Raw genomic sequence first — 25,726 nt, 5'->3', positions numbered from 1 at the left:
TAAGGCAGGCGATGAGATTTTAAGGTTTACCTTATGTGCCATGTACATTGATTAAATACCAAATATATGGTGGCCATTTCTAACCATCATTTACTGTATTGATTTGTCAGCAGTGGAACTGTAATAAAAAAAGCTATTGATTTACTGTCCTTATTTGCTTATGGGCTTTTTATTCATTTTGCACATTGTTTCTTATTTCTAGATTATAATTTTTATGTGTTTTTACCCTTTAAGACAAGCCTGATCCTCTCTGAAGTTAGAAAGAAGGAACAAATGGAGGAACAAAGGAGTGAAACCATCAACTGCCTCTTGCTAGTTCTTACTGAGCGACAAAAGCTGCGTAAAGAATGGACAGCAAGGTGAGAAATTTTTGAAAAATAGTAAGGTAATAAAAACAAAGAAGAATGTCAAATATAGTGCTACAAATCCCCTGGGGAGGACATCTTTTGAAAAAATACTAAATTTTTTTAGTGTTCAAGTAGTATTTTTCCTTGAATGGAATAGTCAATGTGGGGTAGAATGCTCCCTTACTGTGCTTATGTAGTGCGATCTATTGATAATAGCTTGGTAGGCAGCATGCGTATTGGAGGATTGGTATCACTTTAAGCACCCTAAGGTTTTACTTATATTGCTACCAGTATGAGCAGTACTCCTTACTGGCACGCCATGCTAATAGACACCCTTCTTGTCTGCTTTCTTAATGATCCTCACTTTTTCTTGTGGTGTCCTACTGGCGTTAACTGGGTTGTGTTGGATGAGATTGGCACAAGTGTACATAATGCTATAGTTCGTGTCATGTGACTTTTTTGTTATGCTTGAGTTCTTAAATTGAGCTTACTGGCATGGTAATAAATCAGGTGATGTTGTTAACAATTTGAAAAAGTTGTTTATGTTCTTATTTGAAAAAATTTGTTACTGGAATGAATGTAGTCAGATGAATGCATTTAAGAAACTACAGGTGCATCACACTTGTTCTTTCAGAAATAAGTGAATTCAAAAAAGATAATTTCTACCATATGCCACCTTGTGTGCTTCTGTTTAACTGCTAAATGAGTTGATGTCACCTTTTTTCACATCTATTTCTAAAAGCTATAGATTTATACTAATTTAATAATCTTTTTTTCGTATTTATGATATTTATGCAAAATATCTTAAGTCCATGAAATTTTTCCACTAGTTGTACAGCTTTCCTTTAAAACCAGACGTCCTGTGGTTACAATTAAATACAAATTTCAGTCAAAAGTATTTTTTAAATGAGGTTTTGTTAATCAAAATTAGCACTTAATTTACAGGATTTTTTTAATCTGCACTAAATGTTTCAGATAAGGGAGTTCTCCTGTGTTTTGTTAGTGTACGATTTTGGAAAGTTCCTGAAAATTCTATGGAATTTACTTTAAAAAGTCAATTGTAGATATTGTATCTGACATTATTACTACAAATAAGAGGCTGCGTTTTATGAGTCTGCATTCTTATGAGCATGGAATATTTATTTGTATACTAATCACTTAATATCTCGGAGCTTGGTAAGGTGGGTCTTACAATATTGTTTGTACTGTCATGTAGGTTTTGTTTCTTCCTTTTTGAGGAATTTAAGGGATTTTTGTGGGGATTTTTTTGCCTTCCCTCACCGTGCTTACTAACTAATGCAAAAAGTTTGGCTACCTTGGAAACGGAGGAAATCACTGAAGGCTTTTCCGTGGGACACGTGCATTTTTGTTGTGAACCAAAGTAGAAAGCTTCCTAGAGATAGGAAAAGGCTAAACAAGTCTGGGTGGAGCATCTTTTTAGTGTTCATGTGGTTTAACAATGATTTCCTAATATATGAAGTCATCAGGAATCATGACGATCGGGACTCATTTAAAAGTGTTGTGGTTACAGTGTTCCTGACCTCTGCTCGCTGCTCAGGTCATGCTCAGAGGCTGGAGCCAGCGCAGCAGCTGTAGGCAGAGCCTCTGCTCCGACACAGAAACGCTGAAGCTCTTGTATGGGGGTGGAGGGAGGCACAAGCAGACAAAGTGCAGGCCTGCTTAAATCTAAACACCTGAAAGAAAATTTCAAGAGCATTGTGCCTTGAAAGTTCTGAAAGAAAGTGTCCTTTGAGTATTAAATATCCATAATCCTTTTTCTTTCCATTTGATGTTTCCCATCCCAGTGACATATCTGAGAGTCTCATCCATATGATCTGCATAAACAGACTGTTACCATACACCTCCCTTCATCAAAGCTTCAGCGAGATGTCTGGAATGAAGCCCTGGTTGTGGTAGCCATCAAGCATACGGTGGTGAAAGTTATAAAACGTCCGCCGTGGTACTAGCAGGGCTGCCCATGTTTTAGAGATCAGTCTATTGTGTACTTTGGAATTACATGAGAAAAATGTGCTTAGACAGGAAATAATTAGCACTTGTCAAAGGGCAGGCAATAGGTTACAGTATTTTACTTTCAACAGGCTATCAGGGGATCAGCTAGATTAGATAATAGATTTTTTTTTTTTTTCCTCTGGAAGTTAAATACAGATGACTCTAATTACCTTACATTGTGCTTTAGAGAGCATGTTATGAACAGTACAACTTCAAGAAATTTAGGTCAATGAAGGGAGGGCTGCTGGCAGAAACTTCACTCTGCACTTGGTCTTTGAGATATGTAGGCATTCTGTTCTCTCATGGGTTTTATTTGTGTCATTGACACCTTAAATAAAAAAAATATATGCTGGGAACCTTTCATACCAATGGATTCAACTTTTAAAAATTCAGCCTTTCTCAGAGAAAGGCATCTGAACTGGTTTGGTTTGTGTATGTATCTACTTGATTAAATCATGTCGTTGCCTTGTTTGCTTTACGTTGTGCCACTGCTTCTGCATATTAACCAACTGAAATTACTTTTTAGGTTCTTATTTCAGCTCCATAGTCCAAAACACATGGTACTGCGTTTTGTGTTATGGCTCACTGTTTCTTATACTTTTGACTCAATGATGTCATCATTATCTTAAGTGTCTGAGCAGGTCTTGTAGGGATTCAAATTGTTCTGTGCTGAGTGGTGGTGATCCAAAATACTTCAGGTAGGACTCAATGAATGTCCTCTAAGTGTTAACAGAAATGGTCCAGAGTTTCTAAAGCCCCAGATTTGTTTATACGGCATGATAGTGCCTGATGGACAGGTTGTTATAGCTGTTAAAGAGCTGCTCTAGCCCTTTGAACTGACCCCTTCTTGACCCGCGCGTACAGAAGGTCACTGTTCAGCTTACCAAGTGAGGGGAACCTTAGATTCTACTGTAAGAAACAGAGGGTAACAGGAACAGCTGTGAATTTTGGACTAACTGTGCAAACCTGTGTAGACTTTTTAGGGTCACTGTATGTTAATGAAAATTGTTAGCAAATTATATGGAAATTGAACAGCAATAGTGGGAAAGAGAGGGTGGAGTCTAGTGCATTGGGTTTGATAAATGAAGTGTGAAGTTACCCATCTGGCTCTAGACAGCCCTCTTTTTCTCTACGAAAGGGAAACATTTAAAAATAACCATGGTACATCTAGAATCAGTGACCCATACAGAGAGCTGGAATAGATCAAGATTTAATGGTGGCTGTGGAAGAAATTATCATTTGAAAAGTGAGACAAAGGATGAAAAAGTACAGTTCAATATCTGCACCTGATTCGTTTTCAGAAAAGGCCTTAATATTTTTAGCCCATTGATGATGCTACTGACATTTTTTTAGTTTTACTTATTAACTGGAACCAGAAAAGTTGTTATATAATAAAGAAACAGTTTGGCCAAATAAAATGAACAGTACTTGATTTTCAAGAGATAATTTTGCACTTTTCCTGGTCAGTAATGCCCGAGAGAACTGGACAGTTCAATAGTTCAATAAAACATAGTTTAATAATAATAATAACAACATAGTGCAATAAAAACTGTATCTCTTATTCCTCCTAATAGCAATTGTATTATGCTATAATAATAGTGTCTTTTAGACTTGCATAACGTACTCTGCTTAATTGCTAGTAGTTTTTTGCTGTATTTTCTGTGTAAATGCATTTACTACCAAACTAATTTGTCATCAAGAAATCAACAATAGATTAATTTAAAGGATAATGTTTAACTATACTGAAATTATTAACTACTAGGAAAAAACATGGTTAGTTAAATCATTACTAAAGCAAGTCTTTTTCATGAAAAAAAATTATTAGTCCAAAATGGTTTTATTATGATGCGGACTCTGATGTCCATTTTGCTATTTCCTTGAGTGAAATTGCACCATTTCCCTTTGGGGAAATTCAGCCAGGTAATGGAAAATGCAAAGTTTTGGAGAAAGACATAATGAAGTGAAAAGTTTGATAGGAAAAATAAAATGATTTATGATGGCTGTATTTTCATAGTTGTGCTACTTAGTTGAATTCTGAAATCTTAAGAGTGCTGGCTAAGGCATCATGTAATGACTAATTGACATAGTGAAAATAGAATAAACATTTGATAAACAATTTGGACCAAAGTAAACATCAAACTCTTCTGGCTCATGAGATAAACAGTAGAAAATTGATTATATCTTGTAAGAATCAATAGCTTAAAACCTTGGCTCATTGAAATAACACAATGAAAAAGATCTATTTTATGAGGTCATTCTACAACTCATAACATTTTGTAGATCAGATCACTGTGTATTTTTGGAATTGTTATATTCTTCCAGCTTTGCACAACACTTCAAAAAACAATCTCTTACTCATGGCAAATCATATAAGTTTCAGGTTTCAAGCTAAACCTGGGCTATAATTCCTCAGCATTTTTTGCCTTTGTCAAACCCCTTCTTAGATCTCTCAATTTTGACATAACAATGTGAAGGTAGGTGGTTATTTTCTAGCTACTGTGAACACATCGTACTACTGTGATAGTCTTACCTCTCAGCAGTGAAATGTGGATTATTATGTGGATGTTTATGCAGGAATTTAAATTATAAGGACAGAAAGTGACAATTGAGTCCTAATCTGTGAGAACGCTGTAAGGTTCTGTAATAAGAACAATGAAGGAGGAGAGTGGAATCCTAAAATAGTATGCATTTTAAGAAATACAAACAGGATGGTTTTTATGTATTTTATTTTCTGTTTTGAAGGAATTTTTTTTTTCTTCTCATACCTTATCTCATTATACCTTGGAATTTTAGATCATATCTAAGAAGGTAATTGAGGTAGATTTTGCTCTTTTTAGCTCCAGTAGGAGAAAGTGGTGTTGACGTAAAGAAGGAACATATTTCCTTCTGTAACAGGGAAAAGTGCATGGGCTTTGGGAAGATTGAAGCAGGTTTTTTTCCTTCTGTCCCAGACTTTGTGTATTTTTCAGGAACTCCCCAAATGCTAGTTTTTAAATGAAATGTGGTAATACCACTTGAAAGGCTTATTGACAAATACTGAAATTTTTTACACTCTCACAGGCCTGCAAACGTGGTAAATGTATGAAATAGTGTGAACTTCTCAGAAACTACTGCAGTGGGGGCTACGCTAGTTCCAAAGATTCAACAGACATATTGCAGAGGTATCAAAGTCTGACAGAGGGGGTGGGGAAGTGTTTTGGTTGTTTAAAACTTTTGTGGGTTTTTTGTGTAACATTGGAATGATAGATATTTTTTTTTCTCATGTTGAGGAATCCAGTGTCCATGTTTGTAAAATAAGTAAGGATCTCGGTACACCCTGTTTTTTGTAGCAGTTGTTCTCTCTGGACAATATGAATGTCAGCTGGGACAGATACTCAGTCATGTAGCAACAAGCACATTCAAAAGTTTTGATTCATCATTTTGGAAATCACAGGGGGGGAAAGATTGTTGTATTTGAATTCTTTGATATTAATATTTTGTGTGTGTGTGCTTGTGAATGCTCTTTAAAAGAAGAAAATTAAACAGTTCAGCACCCAGTATATAACCTAAAACAGTTTTTCAGAAAGTAAATGTACCTTGTGACGTAGACGGTAATGCTGAATACTGTATGTGAATTGGGAAGGTGCTTTGAGGCAGACTGAAAGCCAGCCTTGCAGCGTACAAATGAACGGAGAAAACACTGCGACTTCAATGAAGTTGTCAGGTCTCCTGCTGTAGTTATGCTTAGGCATCAGCTGCCTTGGCTGACCTTTGACTTTCCTCCGGTTGCTTATTACCAGACTTCTTTTTGCTTCTTGTGACCCTTCCTGTTTCTCCGCCTCTGTCTTTCACCTGTGTTTCTTGTGTTGAGGAGGCTTTGAAGCAGCCAGGCTTGGGATCATTATGTACAAGAGCTCCACAGAACAATGGAAATGCTGCTTGATTAAACGCCGCTGTTTAAGCACCGCTGTTATTTGCTTTGAAACTATCTGGACCCTTTACCCTTGAAAAGACTGTATGTTTACAAGCTGTGGCTACTTACAGAAAATGCCCCTTCTTACCTTGTGATGTCATATATACACAGAAAATATGGTGTAAAAAGTGTTACTTGGTGTAGGGACTTAAAACAAGTGGTATTATAGGGCAGTCTTGTAAAAGTTGCAGAACTCAAGCTCTGTGTGTGGCTTTTGTGTGTGTCAGACTCTTTCATTAGGTACTTTGTTGCCTCTGAGGGTTTACTTTATCATTTTAGTTTAGTTTCAATGCTCCACTTCTGAAAACCAGAGACATGCATCATGCCCTACCTGCATAACTACTAAATCAAAATTCTTTGACATTTCCCTTTTGATTTCATGCTCCTCTTCTTGTTGTGTCAGGTGTATTTTTCAAAGGATGATTCAGTGACACTTTCAAAACTGACAAATGACACAGATTTAGTCCTTATTTATAGTGCAATTAAAGTTTCAAAAACAAAAAGTGATAAAGAATTTTCCCACTCTATCAGAGTGCATTTGACAATTAATTTATATTTTTTTAAGATAAATTTGTTAGAGGTTTTACTTTATTTCACCTAGGCAGGCTTTTAAATTCAGCATGGGTGACAGTTCCTTATTTACGCAAGCTTTCATGATTGCAGTACAAGAAAGATAGTTAGTGTTGTTTTTCCAGTGGCTTGGCAATGATTTGCTCACTACCGCTGGGAGATCTGAATGCTGGAAATGAAGATTATTGCATTTCCAGGCTTCAGGATACTGGAGATCGGATAGATCACAGAGGTGACATATATAATCTGTGGAGACAAAGTGTTAGCCACATCATCAGACAGCTGAACCACAAAGTAGCATTGGCATCAGCTGTCATCATTCCTGCAACGGAATGGTGCTGAATGGTGTCTGCCAGAGGCCGGGGGAAAAGGAGAAAAGCCAGGAGAATTCAGTGTGGTTGTAGCTGCCTGTATGAGCTAGAAACCTGGCATTATAAACTAGGCATAAGGTGTGACTGGTCCAGAGAATGAAAAATTATCATAGATTTGTTTTGCTTTGTCCACTGAGGTTTCTTTCTTCTGCCATATCAATCCATACTTTCCTTTGCATTCAGCAAAATGTGCTAATGTCATGGTATGTCACATGTCCATAAACTACTCACAAACTTAGCGTGAACTAAAACTTTATCTAAAACTAGACATTTAAGATTGAGTTTAGAGATAGAATTCTCTCTTCTGTGAAGTAATAGAAGCCTTATCCAAATGGGACTTTATTGTTGTTAGTACCATTATTGTCACAGCTTTATTTGTCATAAAGCTGGATTAAATAAATTTATTTTGGAGGATCTGTGTTGAATAATCTGTACATATTACCAAAACAGAAAAAACAGAGGGTAACGTAAAGGGTTTACCTAGCCAAATGGTGTGCTGATCATGTCATAGCATGAGGCATGAGTGAGCAGATGCTTACGCAAGTTCATGGCTTAAGTCTTAAATGCTGTCGGCCTTATGTTATTAAAGTTTTTCTACATATATGGAACTTGATGGCTTCAGGGACTGGTAATGAAATACAAAGCCTTTTATTTTCAGGTCAGCGGTTCAAGTATGGTTCAGGTAGATAGTGCCAAAGATTATTCCCATTGGGTGTCTGTGTTTGATGGCCTGTGTAAAATCCATTGGTTCTCCTGTCCTAGCAGGCAGATGTGCATATCGCATAAAGCAACTGTTACACTGACACTGATTGGTACCCTTGCTGGCATTTTGAGAGCAGCCAAAAATTAAATGGATGTAGAAATGGAACAAGATGCTGTCAATGCTTGAAGCAGCCTAGACCATGGTTGTGAGGCAGTGATAAGGCAAGGAGTATCACGACTGACTGTGGGCAAGAAGGAGAATGTCAGTCTGTCGCGTTGCTCTACAGTTTGCTTGCAGTAAAGGTTATGGTAACGTTCACAGAGAATCATATGCTGGTGCGAGTGCTGTGGTAAATTATTGGACAAGGTCAGCAGCTGTGGAAGAGATGGAATTGCAATCCACTGGGAGGTCAAAGAATGGGTTGGAGACGCATCAGCTGATCAGGGAAACTAAGATGAACTGGAGAACAGAATTAGATTGACTTGCTTATTTTCACTATTAATGAGATCTTTGGCACATCTTCACAGTTTAATTTGGCTATATTGTGCAGTTCATTTTGTCTGAATTTTCAATTCTTAATATGTCATTGCTATGGAATTATTAAATTCTGAACTATGATGATGTTTAAAATATCTAAAGAAGGAAGTTGGCATTTCTTATGCATAAGATGTTCTGTAAAAACAGAGAACTTGGGAGCCTGTTACACAGCATGCATTGTTTTCATAATCTTTGTCTTATTTCGATAAATGATAGCAACCCCAAATGGGAACAGTGCTTAAAGCATGTGTAGTAGTAGCAGAGGAAAATACTACTGTAATTTACTTGGGTAGCTTAGCCAACTGAGAACACTTCTGGAGGTATGCAGCATCACAGCTTACTGGTAGTTCACAATACTCATTTATATTTCCGTATTGGTGTGTTCTGGAGATTATCTAGCCTGGGTTGGTGGTGAAGCAGATGGGACTCGGGTGAGAAGCGTGTTAAATAACATCAGTGGACACGAGTGATCTAATTGGAAATAGAGAGAAATAATTGAAACAAAAAGATACCTTGAGATGTATCAAAAAGATTAACTGAGAAACAGGCTCTCAAAATGCAGGGTTTATGGGAGAAGCTGAGAAAAGGCTAGGGAGTATTAAAGTAAAAGCAGTAGTACTAGGAGAAAAGAGTATTTTGTTGGAAAAGGAGATTTCTGAGAATTTTAAGAGCTGCTAATAAGAGGGTGTTCCGCTCTTTCTGCAAGGGTAGAGTGCATGGATCCATCAGTTACGCCTGTGGATGCGCTGGAGTTAGATTTAGCTCCAGATTATGCTGGAGGGCATTTTTGTACAAGTTTACATAGTAGACTTAAAATTTTTGCCAGTTGTTTTTGAGCAAGTCAACATTTTCTCATTTTTATTTTCTCCTGTTTAGTAATGTCAACATTTGGTCTTCCTGACTTCTGAAAAATACTCTTATCGGAAGCATTTTTGACCACCTAGTAAAGGTGGTTTTGAACAAGTGCTCAGGAGGTGTGAGGTAGCCTGCGTATCCACTCCAGTGTGGATGATTTGCTAGCTGTATAGCATGCTTAGTGTAAGGCATAGAAGGCCTAATTATTTTGTATTAGGCCATCCTGAAAGCATTTTAGGTATTTGCCCTTCTTTTCATGTTTGGAGATATGGATAATCCCGAACTCCAGATGTGCGTGTTAGGTATTGAGGGGAAGGTTGGTGGAGGGGAAAGGAGGGCATGAAGGGGATTGGAGAGGGAAGAGGGTGCAATGCTGGAGAAGGTTTTTAACTGTTGTGCTTGCCTGTAGGTGACACTGTTGCATCATTTATCTGTACATTTTCACATATCTTGTCCGGGGGGGGGGGGGGAAAGTTTCATTAAAATAATTTGAGAGAGATTCAGATAAATACATTACCGTAATGATTCCTTAAGCCTTGGCTAGAGACTAGAGTCTTAGATACAGGTAGAAGAGCTACGTGTTCTCCTTCCCAAAGATGGCAGCAATTTATAGTATTAGTGCTCACTAACTGGCTCACTGGCATTGCGTCTTTAGTTCAGTATTCCCTTGACAGGCAAGATGCTAAAAGGATTGCTCTGCATGTTTCTAAAGACTAGTGTAATAAACCAAGATGATAATACTCTGATGAAAAAAAAAAAAATCTTAATTTGCTGCTAAGTTATGGCAATATGAAGTGAAAATATTTTTCTTTGCTCAAGTCATTTAAATTAATAATGTGAGCCATTAAGTGAAATCTCACAGAGGATTTTTCCTTCTTTGCCATTAAGTATGCTGGCTACAGAGAAAATGAAATATTCTGTGAGGGCTCGAGCAATGATATATCTCCAAGCTACAGTGTGCCTGTTGCCAGATGTTCAGGTGCTGGTGCTGCTGCTTTGACATGTATATCTCTTCCAGGCAAAAAAAGCAATATATACATCAGTCCAGGTGCGAGGTGGCCTTGCCAGCAAACCTGCCGCCTCCTCACTGTGACACTCATCCACTCTCCGCCAGAACGCGCACGTTAGAAGGGGGTTGCGATTAACCCCTGGAAAGCATAGGTTTCACTCAAGTGATGTGCACAGTAATGATATTGTTAGCTTCCGTAATTTCCAGTTTCACCATCAATTATGCCATGTGTTTCATCCAGTTGGTGCTACCCTCCCAGTGTTAATCATAACCTACAAGACTGTTACAGTTAATTTTATGGCAAGCATATTGTCTCTTCAAGGCTCCACAGCAGCTCATAAATTATCTTGAAGGTAAAATGTAACTTGGGGAACTAGTTATGAAAATTCCATCCATCTCGCTTAGGAGGTGCAGCTGCTACTGTCAGCTGCCTCGCTGCCGCATTGTGAAGGAATTATGGTGGGTCAGGTTGAAGAGGCTCGGCCCAGGCTGTCACCGAGGAGAAAGGCTGTCCTGGCCCTGTCAGTCGCGTACCTTCTGCCGGTCCCTCGCGGTCTCCCTGCGCAGGCAGGAGGAGGCAGGCAGCGCAGGTGGAGAGTCCCCGAGCTGTCTCTATTCATTACTTTACAGAAACTTGTTTTAGGTAGGCAGGTACGGAGACCTTTTCACTGTTGTCATAATGTTAGGCATCATCTGCAAAGTGCAAGGTAGATAACTCTATAAATAACTCGCTCTTCTCTTGGGCTGGGATAGGGAAGAGCTGATTAGCACCGCAAACGCAGATGAAATAGCTCGCTGGTTTGTAAAATGACTGTTGCTTTAATTGTAGCAATACCTTGCTGTGGAAGCGCACATCTGTTCGCTTTTATTTTGCAGACACAATACAAGGAGGTGCAATTTCACTGCGAAGTAATTTGTGTTGGAGTTTCACATTAAATAAATTAGCATGGGTTTATAGTGGAATTATTTATGGCATGTGTGTGTGTGTGTCCTGTTTTTTTGCTGAAGGAATTGCAATCACTTATTTTCTTTTAAAAAAAGAGAGGGAAATAAAAATGAAAAACAAAAAGAAAGCAACCCACTACTCAGAAAAATGAGCTCGGCATTCAGTGTTATTTATATTTCTGTAGTATACTTGTGTTATTACTATAATGCCTTATTCTGCTTGTCATAGTAAAAATACAAGACTACCATGACAATATTTTGTATTTCAATAGTTTGAAATGTTGTCAAGCTTTCAGTGTTACTTTAAGAACGAAACCTAAGTACAAATCAAATTTCCTGAGACACCCCCCCCCCCCCCCCGATGTTTTACCTTTCAAAAGCACTTCTGTGTTTACAGTGTTGTTGCCTAACCTCATTTACAGCTGGGAGGGCATATGAGAAGGAACAGTGAAAGCTGATACTTAGCGCATTTCCATAGGTAACTGCTGTGCAGATGTGAATGTACAGACCCATTGTGAGTACGTCTTGTGAATTCAATTGAGGAGAAAATGAGCAAACACAATAATGAAAACCAGCTAGGATAATGCTTTTGAATATATGCTGTTCATTTGTTTTGGCAATCTTCATTCAGTTTCGATTATTTTTAATCATTGATTACACAGGGAAGAAAAAAATTCTCAAAATAATGCTGACTTTGTAAATTGGACCTTTTATATGTTTGCAAAGTGGGGGGAAGAAAGACTGATTAGAGGGTGCAAATTAGTACACTTATAATGTACATTCACTATTGCTTTTCCCTTGGAATTTACAGTGAATGTGCCTTGTGATAGCTTTTAGAGGTCTGTTCTTTTCCCAGAGTCAACAATACGCATTTCCAGTGTATTCCAAGAAGAAACCTGTTGAGTTTCAGCTGGCCAGAATCCTGTATTTCTGTTTGTTTAGTGCATTTGGAGGGAAGCTGGGTGTTAGGCACAGCCTCGGGCAAAGCAAGATGTAGAACCAGGAGTGCCTCATGAGTAGACCCAGAAGCATTGCTCCTCAGAAGCAGAGTTCCTTCTTGGCTTCATCCTTTCCTTGCCTCTCACAGAAGAGAGAGGGGAAAAACTGTAACTGTTGCTAGCATAGGCCACTTACTAGGGGGTTGCTTGACCTGGTCGTCTATGTCATTATCTCCTACGCTATAGGTTGTCGCTTCCTATACCAAGATTGTCCGTCAGTATTGCCAAAGCATTCCCTCCATTGTAGGGTACTTCCAGGTTATGATTCTGCATCGTAACTGGAAGGTATCTGCAGTTGCTGCAGTATAGTTCTCACTAAACTTTTGATGAATTTGTGTAGGCAGAGAAAGTTGGGGAAAGGGAAGAAGTCTGAGAATTGTAATGTCCCATACTGGTTTCTAAAGGGATGACTGCTGAGTATCCAAAAATACAACATTTATTTTGCTTAAAATTAGGAGAAATTGTCTGGATTATTCTTGTCATCATCATCTCTTCTCTGATTTTTTCACAATTGCAGTATCACTGAGTTGAAGAGAGTGGCTCTTGTAGTGGAGAAGAGAATCAGGGCACAGGTCCTGATAAATATGCTTCACATTTTCTTATGGTGGAATCTCAGACTTTTATTGCAACACTCCTGCAGAAAGACGCATCCAATCGGAAAAGTCTTTATGGTTTGTAATTTAGCAGATAAAATAGTCATTACCAAAGTAATTATCTTTTAAATATAAAAAAATCTTTTTTGTGCAATTGACTAAGAAAACCTTGTTCAGAATAAAATGCCTTTGTTTCTTGGCTCTTGGCCGGCTTCCATAGGAAAAACTGCATTTGGAAAGCGATTGAACTATGTAGGATTGCGAACTTGTTTATTAGGAAGATGGATTAAGGTAGCTGTAAAATAATGAGAGAGGGGACAACTTGAGAGCTGGATCCAGACCTCTCAGTTGTCACAGGCAGGCACATTTAAAAAAATGTTGCTGTTTCTTGCTGAACATGACTCAGCTTGTTCTTTTGTATCCTCAACCCAAGAAGAAACTGAATTTTCAAAATAGCCTTGATATCAGATGGTCATTAGTTCCAAAAAACATTTTTGGGGAAAAAAGGGGTGTTTTGTGGCTTTAGAGTCTTACTTGTGACACACAGAATTTAGACTTTTTTATTGTTAAAGAAGTAATTTTAAAGAACACAAGTTCAAATGAAGCATGTTTGCCAATTAAGTGCACTATCAGCCAGATAAATTATTAAGTATAAATATAATTTTGTAGCTCAAATATATGTAAAAATCAGAGGGATTTAAATCAGTGGTAAGTTGTGATGAGCAGTGTTGAAGCTTGGTGCTTCAAAATGTATAAAGAAAAAAAAATCATAATTTTTGTTATTATTGTAATAGGAAAAAAATATTTTTTGAGTTTGCGGCTTGGTAATAGTTAATTATAAATTTCAGTAACATGGGAAGACCTCTGTGCATGTTGAGTCTTGTGAAATCAGTGGAGCACTACATGCAGTTGTCCATTTGCTCATTCAGTTTGCCCATGAAAACAAGTTATCAATGATGCGTACCTCTCTTGTTGTACTTTAATATAGTACATTTTGATGTGAAATAAGTTCGTTCTTTTATTCTCGTACCTTTTTCACTTATTTCTCCGAGACAGAAAATCACTGTGTTCTTCACGGCCATTTTAGGGTCTTCTGATCTGTTTGCTGCCCATGTGTAATATAGATGTTTTGTAATTTGCCTTGGGTGAGCAGATTAAAACTTTCAAATAGGATTGCTAGACTGCCAAAATACTATGCAAATTTAAATGTGCAATTTAACTTACATGATTAAGAAGCAAAAGCTTGATATGTATTTGGTTCTTGGCTCAACAGAAGCATTAAACAAGATAATTCCAATAGTCTCTCTGAAAGAATATAGCTTGCCACAGAGTAATCATGTGTTTAAAATGTCACATTTTCAAAGCAAACTGCTTGAAGTATATGTCTGACTTCCAGCATGAATTTAGGTCTTCTTGACGTTGGTCCTCCAGTTGAACTATGCACACAGAAGGACTTTGTTGAAAAGACACATTCTTGGTTTGATGGATTTGGACTATATTTAGGGATTTCTACCTCTCCACGGTGTCCTCCTGTAAAAGGAAAACCTCTTGGTCTCTCTTAAAGTGTTTTCAAACAAACAAACCAACCAATAATAAGAAACAAAAAATCCCCCAAAACAAAACCAAAAACCCCCTTTAACTTTAGTAAGTATCTACATTTATGAAACACATAGCATCTCTTTTTTTTCTCACTAGAGCCTAGAAGCATCTGTGTTAGTATGCTGACAGGGTTGTTGATACTGAGGGGTGCTGACTGACCTTTTCTGCGCACGCTTAATTGCTAACTGATATGGAAAATACTAATCCTTCCATTTTTACTAATTTTTATCTTACAAAAGAAACTGTAAGAAAACAACATGCTGTCAAATATCAAAAGAAAAAAGGTTTCATTTTTATGTTTAAGTGTACAACCTTTTAAAATGTATCAAATATTGTGAGGTGCAATTGATGATGAATACAGAAGAATAATTTTGTTAGCCTGTTCATTTTTTGCTCAAAGCCTGACCTTTATTTAAGCATATTATTTTTCTGTGTCACACACAAAAAACCCTACAAGATTTATTGGCATTTGTATGAAAAAAATGAAAGGATTTTCATGTTTTGTAAGAAACTTAATACACTCTAACAGATGGCCCAGCTCAGGTGTGATTTTAATTATGAGATAAAACAAAGCCCAACACGGTAGGAAGTAGTCTTAATAAACGGCCTGAAGCTTTTGTCTTCATGTGTCAAAAAGCCTTTTTATTGCGTGATGAAAAATTTTTTTTTTACCAGCTCTTTCTAAAAATGCTTGAAAAAAAAGTACAAGGGCTTCCAAAGTTCAAGTGAATTATTTTGGTCAAGTAAAAAATAAGACTTTGCTTTTTTCCATTTCTATTTTCTTCCCAATAAGCTTAGATTTCTGCTGGCACATGACAGAAAAAAATGCATTAATAGTAATTACGCCTGCAAGGACGTAAATGCTTTATTTACAAATAAACCCATGTTCTAGTTGCTTGTTGTCCTTACTTGTTGGTGTATCACATTGTTTAGTAGTAAAAAAACCTGAGAATTTGTTAAGTCTGGCTTAAACTGCACCATTGGACACCAATGCTAATTTAAACCCTGCTATGGTATTTGGCCTTCAATATTAAAACACAAATAGTATGATCCTGTTGTTAAATATTACTTATATGTTATAATAACGTTGTACTGTATTTCCCTTAGTGGGGAATTATGAGGACCTCGTGTTAAGACCTCAGTGTCCTGACATAGTTAATTATCCATAGATAATGGTTTTCAGCAGTAGCTGTTCTGAACATCACAACCTCACTGTTAAGGGCTTAATAAATATTTGCAGACTCAGGTGCGGAGCACCTATGTACTTCTCTACAGAAACAGCTGTGGCTTCTTTCCAGTGCTATACATCACATACGACAACTCATTCATTGTGGCAAGCCTAATGGTGCAAATGGCAAGCTGGATGTCTTACGTTGGACTGTGGTAATATGTTTGTTGCAGATATGCTAACTTGCCTTTCATGAGTCATCTGTCTTTTCTAATAGAAAAATATCTGAGCTGAAACTACTGGAGTTCATTACTTGAATGCTGTGTATATTGATAAAATTACTGAAAAAGTCTTTCAGAGTGTGTAACCACTATCACCACCAGTGCTGGAAGGTGGAAAACTAAAACCACATGGTTTGCGATTGAATTCTGTGTCTGCGAGCTTACTTTTAAGGAACAGTTATTTGTAATAATTATTTCAAGTATAGGACAGTGAAGAGCATGAACATCATGAGCTTCTACAAGTAATATAGTTTAGGGAATTTTTTTGTTTCTTGTGTCATTGAATACATTTTATGGGAGACAAGTACCCATACACTTCAGGTAGCTGTGCATCACCTTAAATTGTGTCTTGGAATATTGGGTGATTCTTCTAGAACATCCCATCTTTAATTACTGTTGAATAATGGAGTGAAAGGAGGAAATACTAGGCTTATATATGTGGAACTAAGCCAGATTATGAGTGAGGCATTCTAGCTGGTTTATAACCTTTATGGTCCTTGATGATGAGTAATTAGTAAGCCCCTCTGTCTAACCAGAGAGGGGTAACAATTTCATCTACTTCAGGAGAGAGTTTCTGACAGGAGCTCAGCCTTGCGATGTTTGCAGGAAGTGAACAGTGGTAGGGACAGCGATAGTGTTATTAACAATTTGGTCTCAAGTCTTAATATTTCATGTTTTCCTCTTAAGGACCTGTATTTATCTGTCTCAGCTTTCATTTATTACAGAGCTGCTATGAAAAGCTTGATAACCTTCCTTATAAAAGTGTATAAATATATATGTGCTGTATGCATGTATTTGTAAACACCTACACATATGTGCTTGTGGCTTCTGGAGTCTGAGTGATTGACAGCTTTTGTAGGCTTAGGATTGTCAGCTGCAGAAGCATGATTGAAAAGCTCCAGCAATTAATAATGGATTTTTTATTAATAAATTTGTAAACTAGGCATATTGTTACAGTAGTGTTACAGTACTGTGTTTTCAGTGTAGAAACCTCGTCCTATTTTTCTGATGGGAAAACTATGTGTGCTGCTGGTATTTTAAAGTGTTGGGAGATGTGGTCTCTTCTCTACATTGACTCTTGTAATCTGGTTCAAATATTTGAATGCATTTATTTATAGATATGGAGCTGCACTGTACACTGACGTAGTTGTTTATATTTGTTTATTCTGAATGTTAATATATCCCTGAATATGAAGGGGGGGGAAATTCCATCTTAATTAGAACATAAAAAACAATGTTACATCATTATTACATTAGTGTTTAGTAATACAGAAGTAGTATACCTTAGTTTGGACAATAGACTGTATCCCCTTGTCTATTTGTGTTGTATTTTGGAAATAAGAATTGTGATTTCTAACTATTGTATGAAATAGCTATAGAAAATATTTTGAATGGCTGACATGTCACAGTAGTAGCAATATTAGAAATGTTTTCAACAAATGGTTTAGTATTCAGTCAAAATTCTTTCTGTTTCTCCCATAGATTTCAATGCTTTCAGCAAAGGCCTCAAGGGGAAGGGTTTTTTGGGATTGGGTTGGTTTTTTTTTTCAGAAATTTGCCATTTTCTGCTTTCCCCTTGCCCTGCCATCCATCATATTCATCACGTAGTATGAGAAGGTATAGTAGCAATAGTAAACCATAATAAATTAATAATGATGTATTTTAAGCTCTGGATCATTTGCTGACTGGGAGCATTTTGGAAGAATAGTGTATGGTCCATATTCTGTAGAACTTATAGTCAGGTTTAGGCAGGAAAACAAGTCTTCCCTGTCTTGTCCTATGTGCATCATTCACTGTGATTGTCAGCTTACGTAATGCCAAATGCTCTATCAGTATTTGTCTTTTCTGTGATTTCTAGGAATCAGTTATTGATGAGTAAGGACAGCAATCATTGTTGCTTTGATGGGTGGGTGCCTTGACTTGCCTGCATTGCCGTGAAGCATGCATCCTTACCACTGACTGACCTCATCTCTGAGACACTTCTAACTGGTCTCTGGTTGTCAAAACACACAAATTTTATTATACTTATCTGGCAAACTGTGTAGCAACTGTAGGAAGCTTTCAATATCAGTGTTTATATTACTGTGAGCATTGTCTTTCAATTGAAGTTATGATTGTGTTGTTGCTTAATCAGGTACCAGTTATGGGTGTGGTACAAACCTTGAGGAAGGAGTTTTCATTCTGTTGCGCGTCCTATGTTTTGCATAGGATGTACAACAGATTTTGTCTTTCTACTTGCTAATTCAATTCTACTGATGTGACTCAAAGCGAAACAAAAGCTGACAACACTGGCCTGTTTTACTCCCACAGATGCTGCATTCTTCTTCCGCGCTGGATGTGAGCAGCGCTGACGGCTAACATGTCACTGGCATGGCCTGGCTATCTGGCCAAGAAGTCGTTAATGTCAGATAAAAATACCAAGTAAAGAAAGGGTGCTGTTTACAAGTGGTGATAGACTGTCAGTCCTAAGCGTTATGTCTCCCCATCAAACAGAGGATACAATGGCAGTGCTTGCTTCCCCTTGGTTTTTGATGGTACAAACCTAAAAGTTGCTCGAAAAACACACATGTGATTTAGGATTAAAATTCATCATTAGGTTATTTTAACTGCAGGTATATACCTTTTTAAATGAGTGCACTTTAAAATTCTGCTGGTAACCATTCTGTTGGTAACCTACACCCCTTTGAGTCGCTAACAAAATGTAACTGATCTTGATCTTTTTTTTTGGGTGGAGGGGGTTAATCTTCAATACAATCAAGGCAAGAAGCTTTTGGCTCGCGAAAGTAAATGTGTTTGATCCTTTGTTGTCACATCCCACAACTTTCTCTACAGCAGACTTAGCTGAAAGGGAAAACTGATCTACTGAGCCACTGAAATTGCAGTCTTGTAATTTAGAAATATCCATTTTATCCCTTGTAATTTCTTCACTAAGATTCTTCAGTCTGAATCTGATATCGTTAGGAGCCAAGACAAGCAGTAACCATTTATAGTCGTTCAGACCAGTTTGGATTTCACTCGAATGTAAAGCCAAAGGGTTCTTGGCTTTGTTTCATGTGTCTTACAAGGACAGAAAGTGCATTTAAATTGTAGTACTAACCGTAGCTGCGTGTTACTGTAACATCTGCAAGCTTTTATTTTCAACATGATAAAGATGTGAAAATACTTGTGCAGCAAACTCATAATTTGCCAGCTGAAGAGCTTGATGGAAGGTCTTTTAACTTTCTAGAAATAGTGTATACACAAAGCTGTCTCCAGCCCTCCAAGCAGGAGCTAGAATGCAGTGATACCAGCAATGCCATACGTGTGCTTATGGAGAGGGCAGGTGCGTATCTGTTCTCTGCAGGGCATTGCCCTCGGAGTGCTGACATGTATTAAGGATTCTGATCCTTCAGAAGGCTTCTGAATGCACAGCTAACTTGCTGTGGTTTCAAAGAGCAAGTGCTGCAGCAGATAATATTTGCAGGATCGAGCCATTAAATTGCTTTCGTAATTTACTTGTGTACTTGTTGTAGAGATATTTGCCAAGTAGCTAGAATAGCTTACAGTGAGTGCTCCAGTTGCATAGCACAAAACCATGGAAAATATATTTATTTTATTCCAGGAGTATTAGTCACAGAACTATAAAAGCTGTCAAAACAGGCTCTTCCCCTCATTTTACCTGATGTCCTGATGTGTATACTGAATTGATGCGTAGTGAGACCTTGTAGTAAGCAGTTTGCCAGAAGATCATTCAGAGTTTGTCTCGCCTTGCCCTGTTCTCCTGCATTGTAAATAACTTCAGATGCAGAGCAATGGTGTAATTGCTTTGTACCTCCAGAAAGGTCTTTTTAGTGTAGCTTAGACTGTTTATTCTACCTTATATAACACTTGTAAATTCCTGGGTGAAATTGCTGTTTCATGTATAGAACAGTGAAAAAGAGAGAAGCTTCATGTTTGCGAAATCTACGCTGAGAAAGTGGTACAGCAAAAACATTCTGCTACTGAGCTCTTTGCAGTTAAAAGTTGGGAAAGTTTTGAATGTTGTCACCTGTTGCTGAATACCTTGGCAACAGATGTGTGTAATCTACAGAAAAATGCTGTGACAGACTGTGTAGAGAACATGTCCACCACCAGAGTGTGTATATGAGGATGGGGCCCTGCTCGTGTGTAATCAGTTTTGAATCACAATAGATGAAATAAAAATCAGTAAAGCCTGTTGAAGTTTAAGTGCATTTGTCATGAAAAATACACATTGCATATTCTTCTCTCTGTCAAAGACTGTAGTACTTGTTTCTTTATGTAGTAGATTGTCATCTGTTTTTCTCTCTTCTGCTTCTCATAAAGAAAATGTTTGCTATGAGTTTCAACTCCCAGCCACTCAATGGAGTTCAAAGACCAAAATACTACTGACTTTCAGTACGTTAAAAGTCCACAGCAGTCCTGCATCCAGGTAAGTGACATAGAGGACAGAAGTGTTTGCCTCAGTAGGAAGATACCTTGTGTGAAGGAAACTGCAAACTAGATATCCTATGAAATAGCTTAGAACCACATAATTTTTGAGAAAGCCATTAGTACCAGGTATTAAAGCAGCTGGCCTAAAATGCACATTTCTAGAGTCAGGATGAAGGTGACAATTGAAGTTGTAGTCCAGCAAAACAAAGTTTTCACAATGTCACCACCTAATGACTCTTAGCTTTTTAAAATGGTCATTGGTGTGCTTGCTCCATTCCCGTATTTAAAGATAATATTGCCTATTAAAAATACATTTTTGAGTTAGATTTTAGTTCTTCGTTCTCTGTTTGAGGTTACCTCTGAGGAAAGAAGCTAATTAATAAATAGTTTAATGTACTAGCTCAAATAATTGCATTCTAGATCACAAAATTTGGAAATGGTTTCAGAAAAATCTCTCCAAATAAAAAAAAAATTTTGTTTTGAAAGTATATAGATATTCTCTTGTATTGTCTTGTTAGCTTGGAGCCCTCTAATTCTATATAAGTAGTCAAATGAATTATAAACTAAAGAATTAATCAAGAACCTTTTAGTTACTGTACACTTTTCACTCTGGGGATAGATAACCTTAAGATGACCTTTCCACATCTGGGGTCAAGTATTAGCAAAAGTTGTTGTCTTCGTAGACTTCATCTGGGCTGGCATTTCTGACAGACGTGTAAACAGATGCTGGCATTGGTGCTAATGACAGGTGATTATAAGTGGCATGGGTGCCAAGGTAATTAAACCATGCCTTGACAGGAACATTTGGTGAAATGGTATTTCAGCATTAGAAAAATTGTTATAACACATTTCTCCCTGCTAGACTGTAGACCTGAATATCATTCATTTTGATTCTTTGGCCGTAGTACTCCAAAAGAAGTGTTCAGTGTAGGGCGGTGGGCTGAGAGAGCTGGTTGGATTGAGCCAGTGCTTGTTAGTGGGGTTTTGGAGCTTTGAATTGAAGCGTCTGGTTCTAAGGCGGCTTTCAGAATATAAATACAGTATAAAAATCCAGCATGGAGGGACTGGAGATGTATTATCTTACTTTGTGACAAGATAACGGTTATTGTGCCAGATCTGCCAATGGCTGAATTATTGTGCTGCTCTTTGACATATATTTCTCATTGGACCTCCTAACTACTTTTACTGCTGCAAACCATAGTTTCTAAATTTATTTAAGATTTTTTTGTGTGCATGTAGTTCACCATGAAATACAGATTATTGTCAAAGTAGAAATAATGTTTGCTTTAGAAATAATGTACGTAATATTAGAACTCTTCTGAACTTAAGGCAGTATATTCATCGATTCTCATGGAGCAATTTCGTAGTTCATGATGACTTTGTTTGCCGTTCAAACTTCTTTTGCTGATAGTGAATAATGCTGAAGTTCTTTATTGATATCAGAATTCCTAGCAACTACTTATTTAAAATTTATCACTCGCCTATTACCTGAGAGCTGTGGAAAAATTTGGTTTAATCCTACAAATTAATCAAAATTGATTTCATAAAATATAAGATATCTAGGTTAAGGGTATTTTTCTGTTATTCTGTGTGAAATTCATTATAATCCTAGGATGGAAGCTAAGTGTTCACACTATTGATGTTCCGCTGTATTTGCCTCAGCTTCAAAGCTATGAGTATTTAATATAGTAATCTCAGGTAAAATTCTGGAGTTCCACAAAATTTGGGAGAAGAACTTAATCCTTTTTGGTTTTCAACCAGGGCACTCAGGATGGAAAGCAATTATTTCTCTCCACTGGTTGGTCTGGACATCACTAAAGCAGTACAGGAAACTGCTACAAATAGTAGATTATAGCTAATACAATCTTAATATTTGGACTGCACACCTAGTAAAGGGTCTTGGGAATCTAGTAACTATTTTAGTTTAAAGGTGGTTCTTAGGTACAAAATTTTAAATATGGTGAAATCAATTTTCACATCAGTTCCTTGAAGAGATTCTGCTAAATGACTCATTAGATACCTTGCTTCCACATTCTTATGAAAAGGAGGTAGAATTGTGTTACACCAATGAAGATCACAATGCAATTTTCTATGTCTTTTGTTGCTTCCCTCCTCCCCCCGAGTCTCCCAGTCCAAGTCTCTCAGCTTTCCGTCCACTGTTTCTTCCAATGAATGTGCTAATGGAATATGAACGTGCAATTAATACATTTGTAGAATTTTAAGCCCCTGGACTGAGACAGATTCTGGCAAAAATTTGTATGGTCCAATGAAGCTGGCTTGAATATATCTGATGAAGTCACGTGTGGTGGTGGTAGGTGATGTGCCTGTCAAACACAGTAACAAAGTGTAGTAATGCCTTATGGGAAGAAATAAATTGGAGGATCACTTGTAAGCATTATAAAACTGGTAAGTGGGAGGGTAATTTCGGCATTATTGCATTTAGAATTTCTACACACAGGAGTATTTCAGAGGTTTTAAAACGCTAGGGTGTTTTCCCTCGTCTTCAGCGTATCAGAGGGGGTGTGGATTATGCTTCCTGCTACTGTTTGCAGCTCAGAAGTAAAGAAACTGTAAAAGAAAGAAAAGAATTTGGATGCCTATAGTTAAGGGAGGTGTAAGATTTCTAAAGCCTGTCAGAAATAAAATCAGTATCACATTGAGGTCCAGTATCAAGTGTGTGCGTTTATGCATATAAAACTTTTTTCTAAAGGTTTTAACATTATGTGCAAGTAACCTTGGAGCTGCCATTTCTTTTATTTCTGATGTTGCCTGCTAGTCCCTGAAGCAGATAAACTATGGATTTTTTTTTTTTATCTTCCATTTTGCTAGACTTTTGTTATATTGTGGTTACAGTCACAATGTCAGCACATAAAATGTTAACCATCACTGGTCTGAAAGAAGCTTCCATTGTCTTCTGCTTCTGGTGCCTGGGGATTCTTTCTAGTCTTGCAGTGGTGGTTCTGTCAGTGTAATATGTCATGAAGCATTTCTCAGTAATGACAGACATTGAATATGAGTGACAGGAACTCTGACCGAGTGAAATGGGTTCAATTACCAGAGATGTAGGGTTACCTGAGATAAAACCAAATGGTCCAATTGTGCTCAGTTTTGACCCTTTGACTCCCAGCTACCCAGCAGCAAAGACAAATGGCTGATTAACCATCCCCTAACCCTCCTTTTCTGTGATAAACTTGTTTGGATTTCCTTGTCTGAATAAATATCTAAGTGTGGCATGTTTCTAAAAGGAAATATGATAGGAAAACAATGGGTACTGGTGCTAGTCATTTTCTTCTTTCACCGACACAAAACAGAAAGCTGTCATTCTATCTTGGAATGTATCTAGGACATAGTGTCCAGAAATCAATACAAGATAAATGATTGCTCTCTTAACCTCACCTTTCTTCTGCTGCAGCGGTTATGTTGCTCCTGTTCACCTGTAGCCAACCTGACGCCAGAATAAATGAGAGAACCTACCATGAAAAGTATCTTCTTGGGGTTTTTTTTCATGTTGGAGGGCTTTTGTTGGTCGGGGGGCAGGGGTTGCTAGTCAGTATTGAGTGCTGTTTTACACTTGTTCTAGTCCAGTGCCTACAGCTCCCAGATAGAGTTATAGCAAGCTCCCTAATTAAACTGTCGCTGTCTGCCCTCACTTGACTGCCTTTACAAAGTCATTTAACTAACGACATTCCTGACTATTAAAGCTAGGAGCAGCATGGCTACAGTACTGGAGATAAAATGAATGAAATTTGTTAATCTTCACTGACACTTGATCCTAGATGTTGAACTAATGCTGTTGCACCTGAACTTCTTCTTTATTGTAATTACTTCTCATGTTGTTATTTCATATAATAAATTGGAGGAAAATTTCAACAGGTGTTAAATTATTCATGTTGATTTGTGGATGCTGAGTGAATATGACATTCATCTTGCGCATTCTTCAAAAGCACTTTTCAGTGGATGTTCAGAGCTGGATTCAAGGATTACGGTAATAGAATACTATGGTAAGAGGATGTATTTCCTTCATCTGAAAGGAATGCCATTTTTACTTCTGTACCCTTTAGTAGTGAAGATAAATTTTGCCTTCGTGATTTTTATCCACTCTTAATTTAGTCAAATACTTTGAATGAAAATTTTATACAGTTTCAAGTAGCACATCGAAGGAATTGCATGCCATTGGTAAAATTGAGGGCTCAAGTTACAGGGTAGAATACAGTCCTGTTTGAAGGAGCAAACATTTAAAAAAAATACTTGTATTTATTTTCCATCTGCCATGTTTGTTCTGTGTTCTTTTTCTGTGATTCATAGAGTTTGAGACCAGAAGGGACCATTAAATCATCTAGTTTGGCCTCCTGTATATCATTTCACTTGGCTGTCCCTGTTTTGAGTCTAATGATTTGTCTTTGGGTTTAAATGCATCTTTCAGAATGGTGTCCATTGGTCTGAGGACAACGGGAAATGGAGAATCTACTGCTTCTCTAAAACTGAATTCAATTGTTAATCAGCCTCACAATTTAAAAGTTCTGTTTTCTATTTGAATGCTTGGCTTCAGCAATCTTTCAGTCTCTAGTCCTTACTATAATTTTTTTCTGCTGGACAGGAAAAAACCCATTAATGTCCAGTACTTTCTGTCTACATGAGTACGTATAAATAGCAGTCATTTCACTTCTCTCTTCTGTCTGAACAACTAGACAGACTGAGATGTATAAGGGTATTTACCTTGCGTAGTAAGGGTACACGCAGAGCTGCTGCCTTGGGTTCAAGAAGCTGTGTACGCTAAATGTGGTGTTAGCTCAAGGCTCTGCATCTTCTGTTGTTCAACATCTTCTGTTGCATACTTTTAGACCTGTAGTTCCAGTATTGTGAAGTTTCTATGGGATGTTGACATTTAACATCTAAAAGTGAACAGCAAGCCAAAAAAAAAAAAAAAATCTTCTATTACTGCTCTTTAGGAACTCTCAGATACCTAGTTATATGCTTCATTTTAAAAGCATATGATGATGATTGATAATGCTTTTGATTCCTAGTGAAGTTTTATGAGTTCATCACCATCTTCATCACTAGGTCACACTCTTTATTTCCAGGTGTGAGAGGGATGTTTTTAACATTTCTGACCTTTCTGTGTAGTGTACTAGTAAGTGTAGAAATACTAGGAGGCCAGACTGATCCTAGGAGCTGTATTTCGGCAGAATTTTTCTTGCAGGGTTGTAAGGACGATGTTTCTTAAAACACCTAAATACTCTCTTGCACCCTAGAGATACTTTCTTTAACAACTTCTGCTAAAAGCCAATGATAATGCCACTAGAACCTGACACTGCAATTTGTTGAGCTAAATCAATGGATGCGATTTTTCAACTCAG

The 25,726-nt window shown here is 37.4% G+C and overlaps 1 protein-coding gene across 9 annotated transcripts in view; it reads left to right on the top strand.

Moving 5' to 3' along the window:
• Positions 1–25,726, top strand: part of FTO (FTO alpha-ketoglutarate dependent dioxygenase) — a 251,628-nt gene that overhangs the window by 111,846 nt on the left and 114,056 nt on the right. For 6 of the 9 annotated variants that reach the window (XR_012765343.1, XM_075433831.1, XM_075433825.1 and 3 more), the window contains one exon: positions 235–359. Coding sequence is in view for 8 of the 9 variants with exons in the window: in XM_075433831.1 (XP_075289946.1) it covers positions 235–359 (125 nt within the window). In the remaining variant the exon portion in view is untranslated. Of the gene's footprint in view, positions 1–234; positions 360–5,417; positions 5,486–18,248; positions 19,011–24,242; positions 24,278–25,726 lie in introns of those variants that run through there. The other 3 variants (XM_075433833.1, XM_075433829.1, XM_075433832.1) reach the window with 3 other exon arrangements.

Source organism: Opisthocomus hoazin, chromosome 12 (assembly GCF_030867145.1).
Source record: "Opisthocomus hoazin isolate bOpiHoa1 chromosome 12, bOpiHoa1.hap1, whole genome shotgun sequence".
NCBI classification, from domain to species: Eukaryota; Metazoa; Chordata; class Aves; order Opisthocomiformes; family Opisthocomidae; genus Opisthocomus; species Opisthocomus hoazin.
This window is presented reverse-complemented; position numbering and strand designations above follow the sequence as displayed.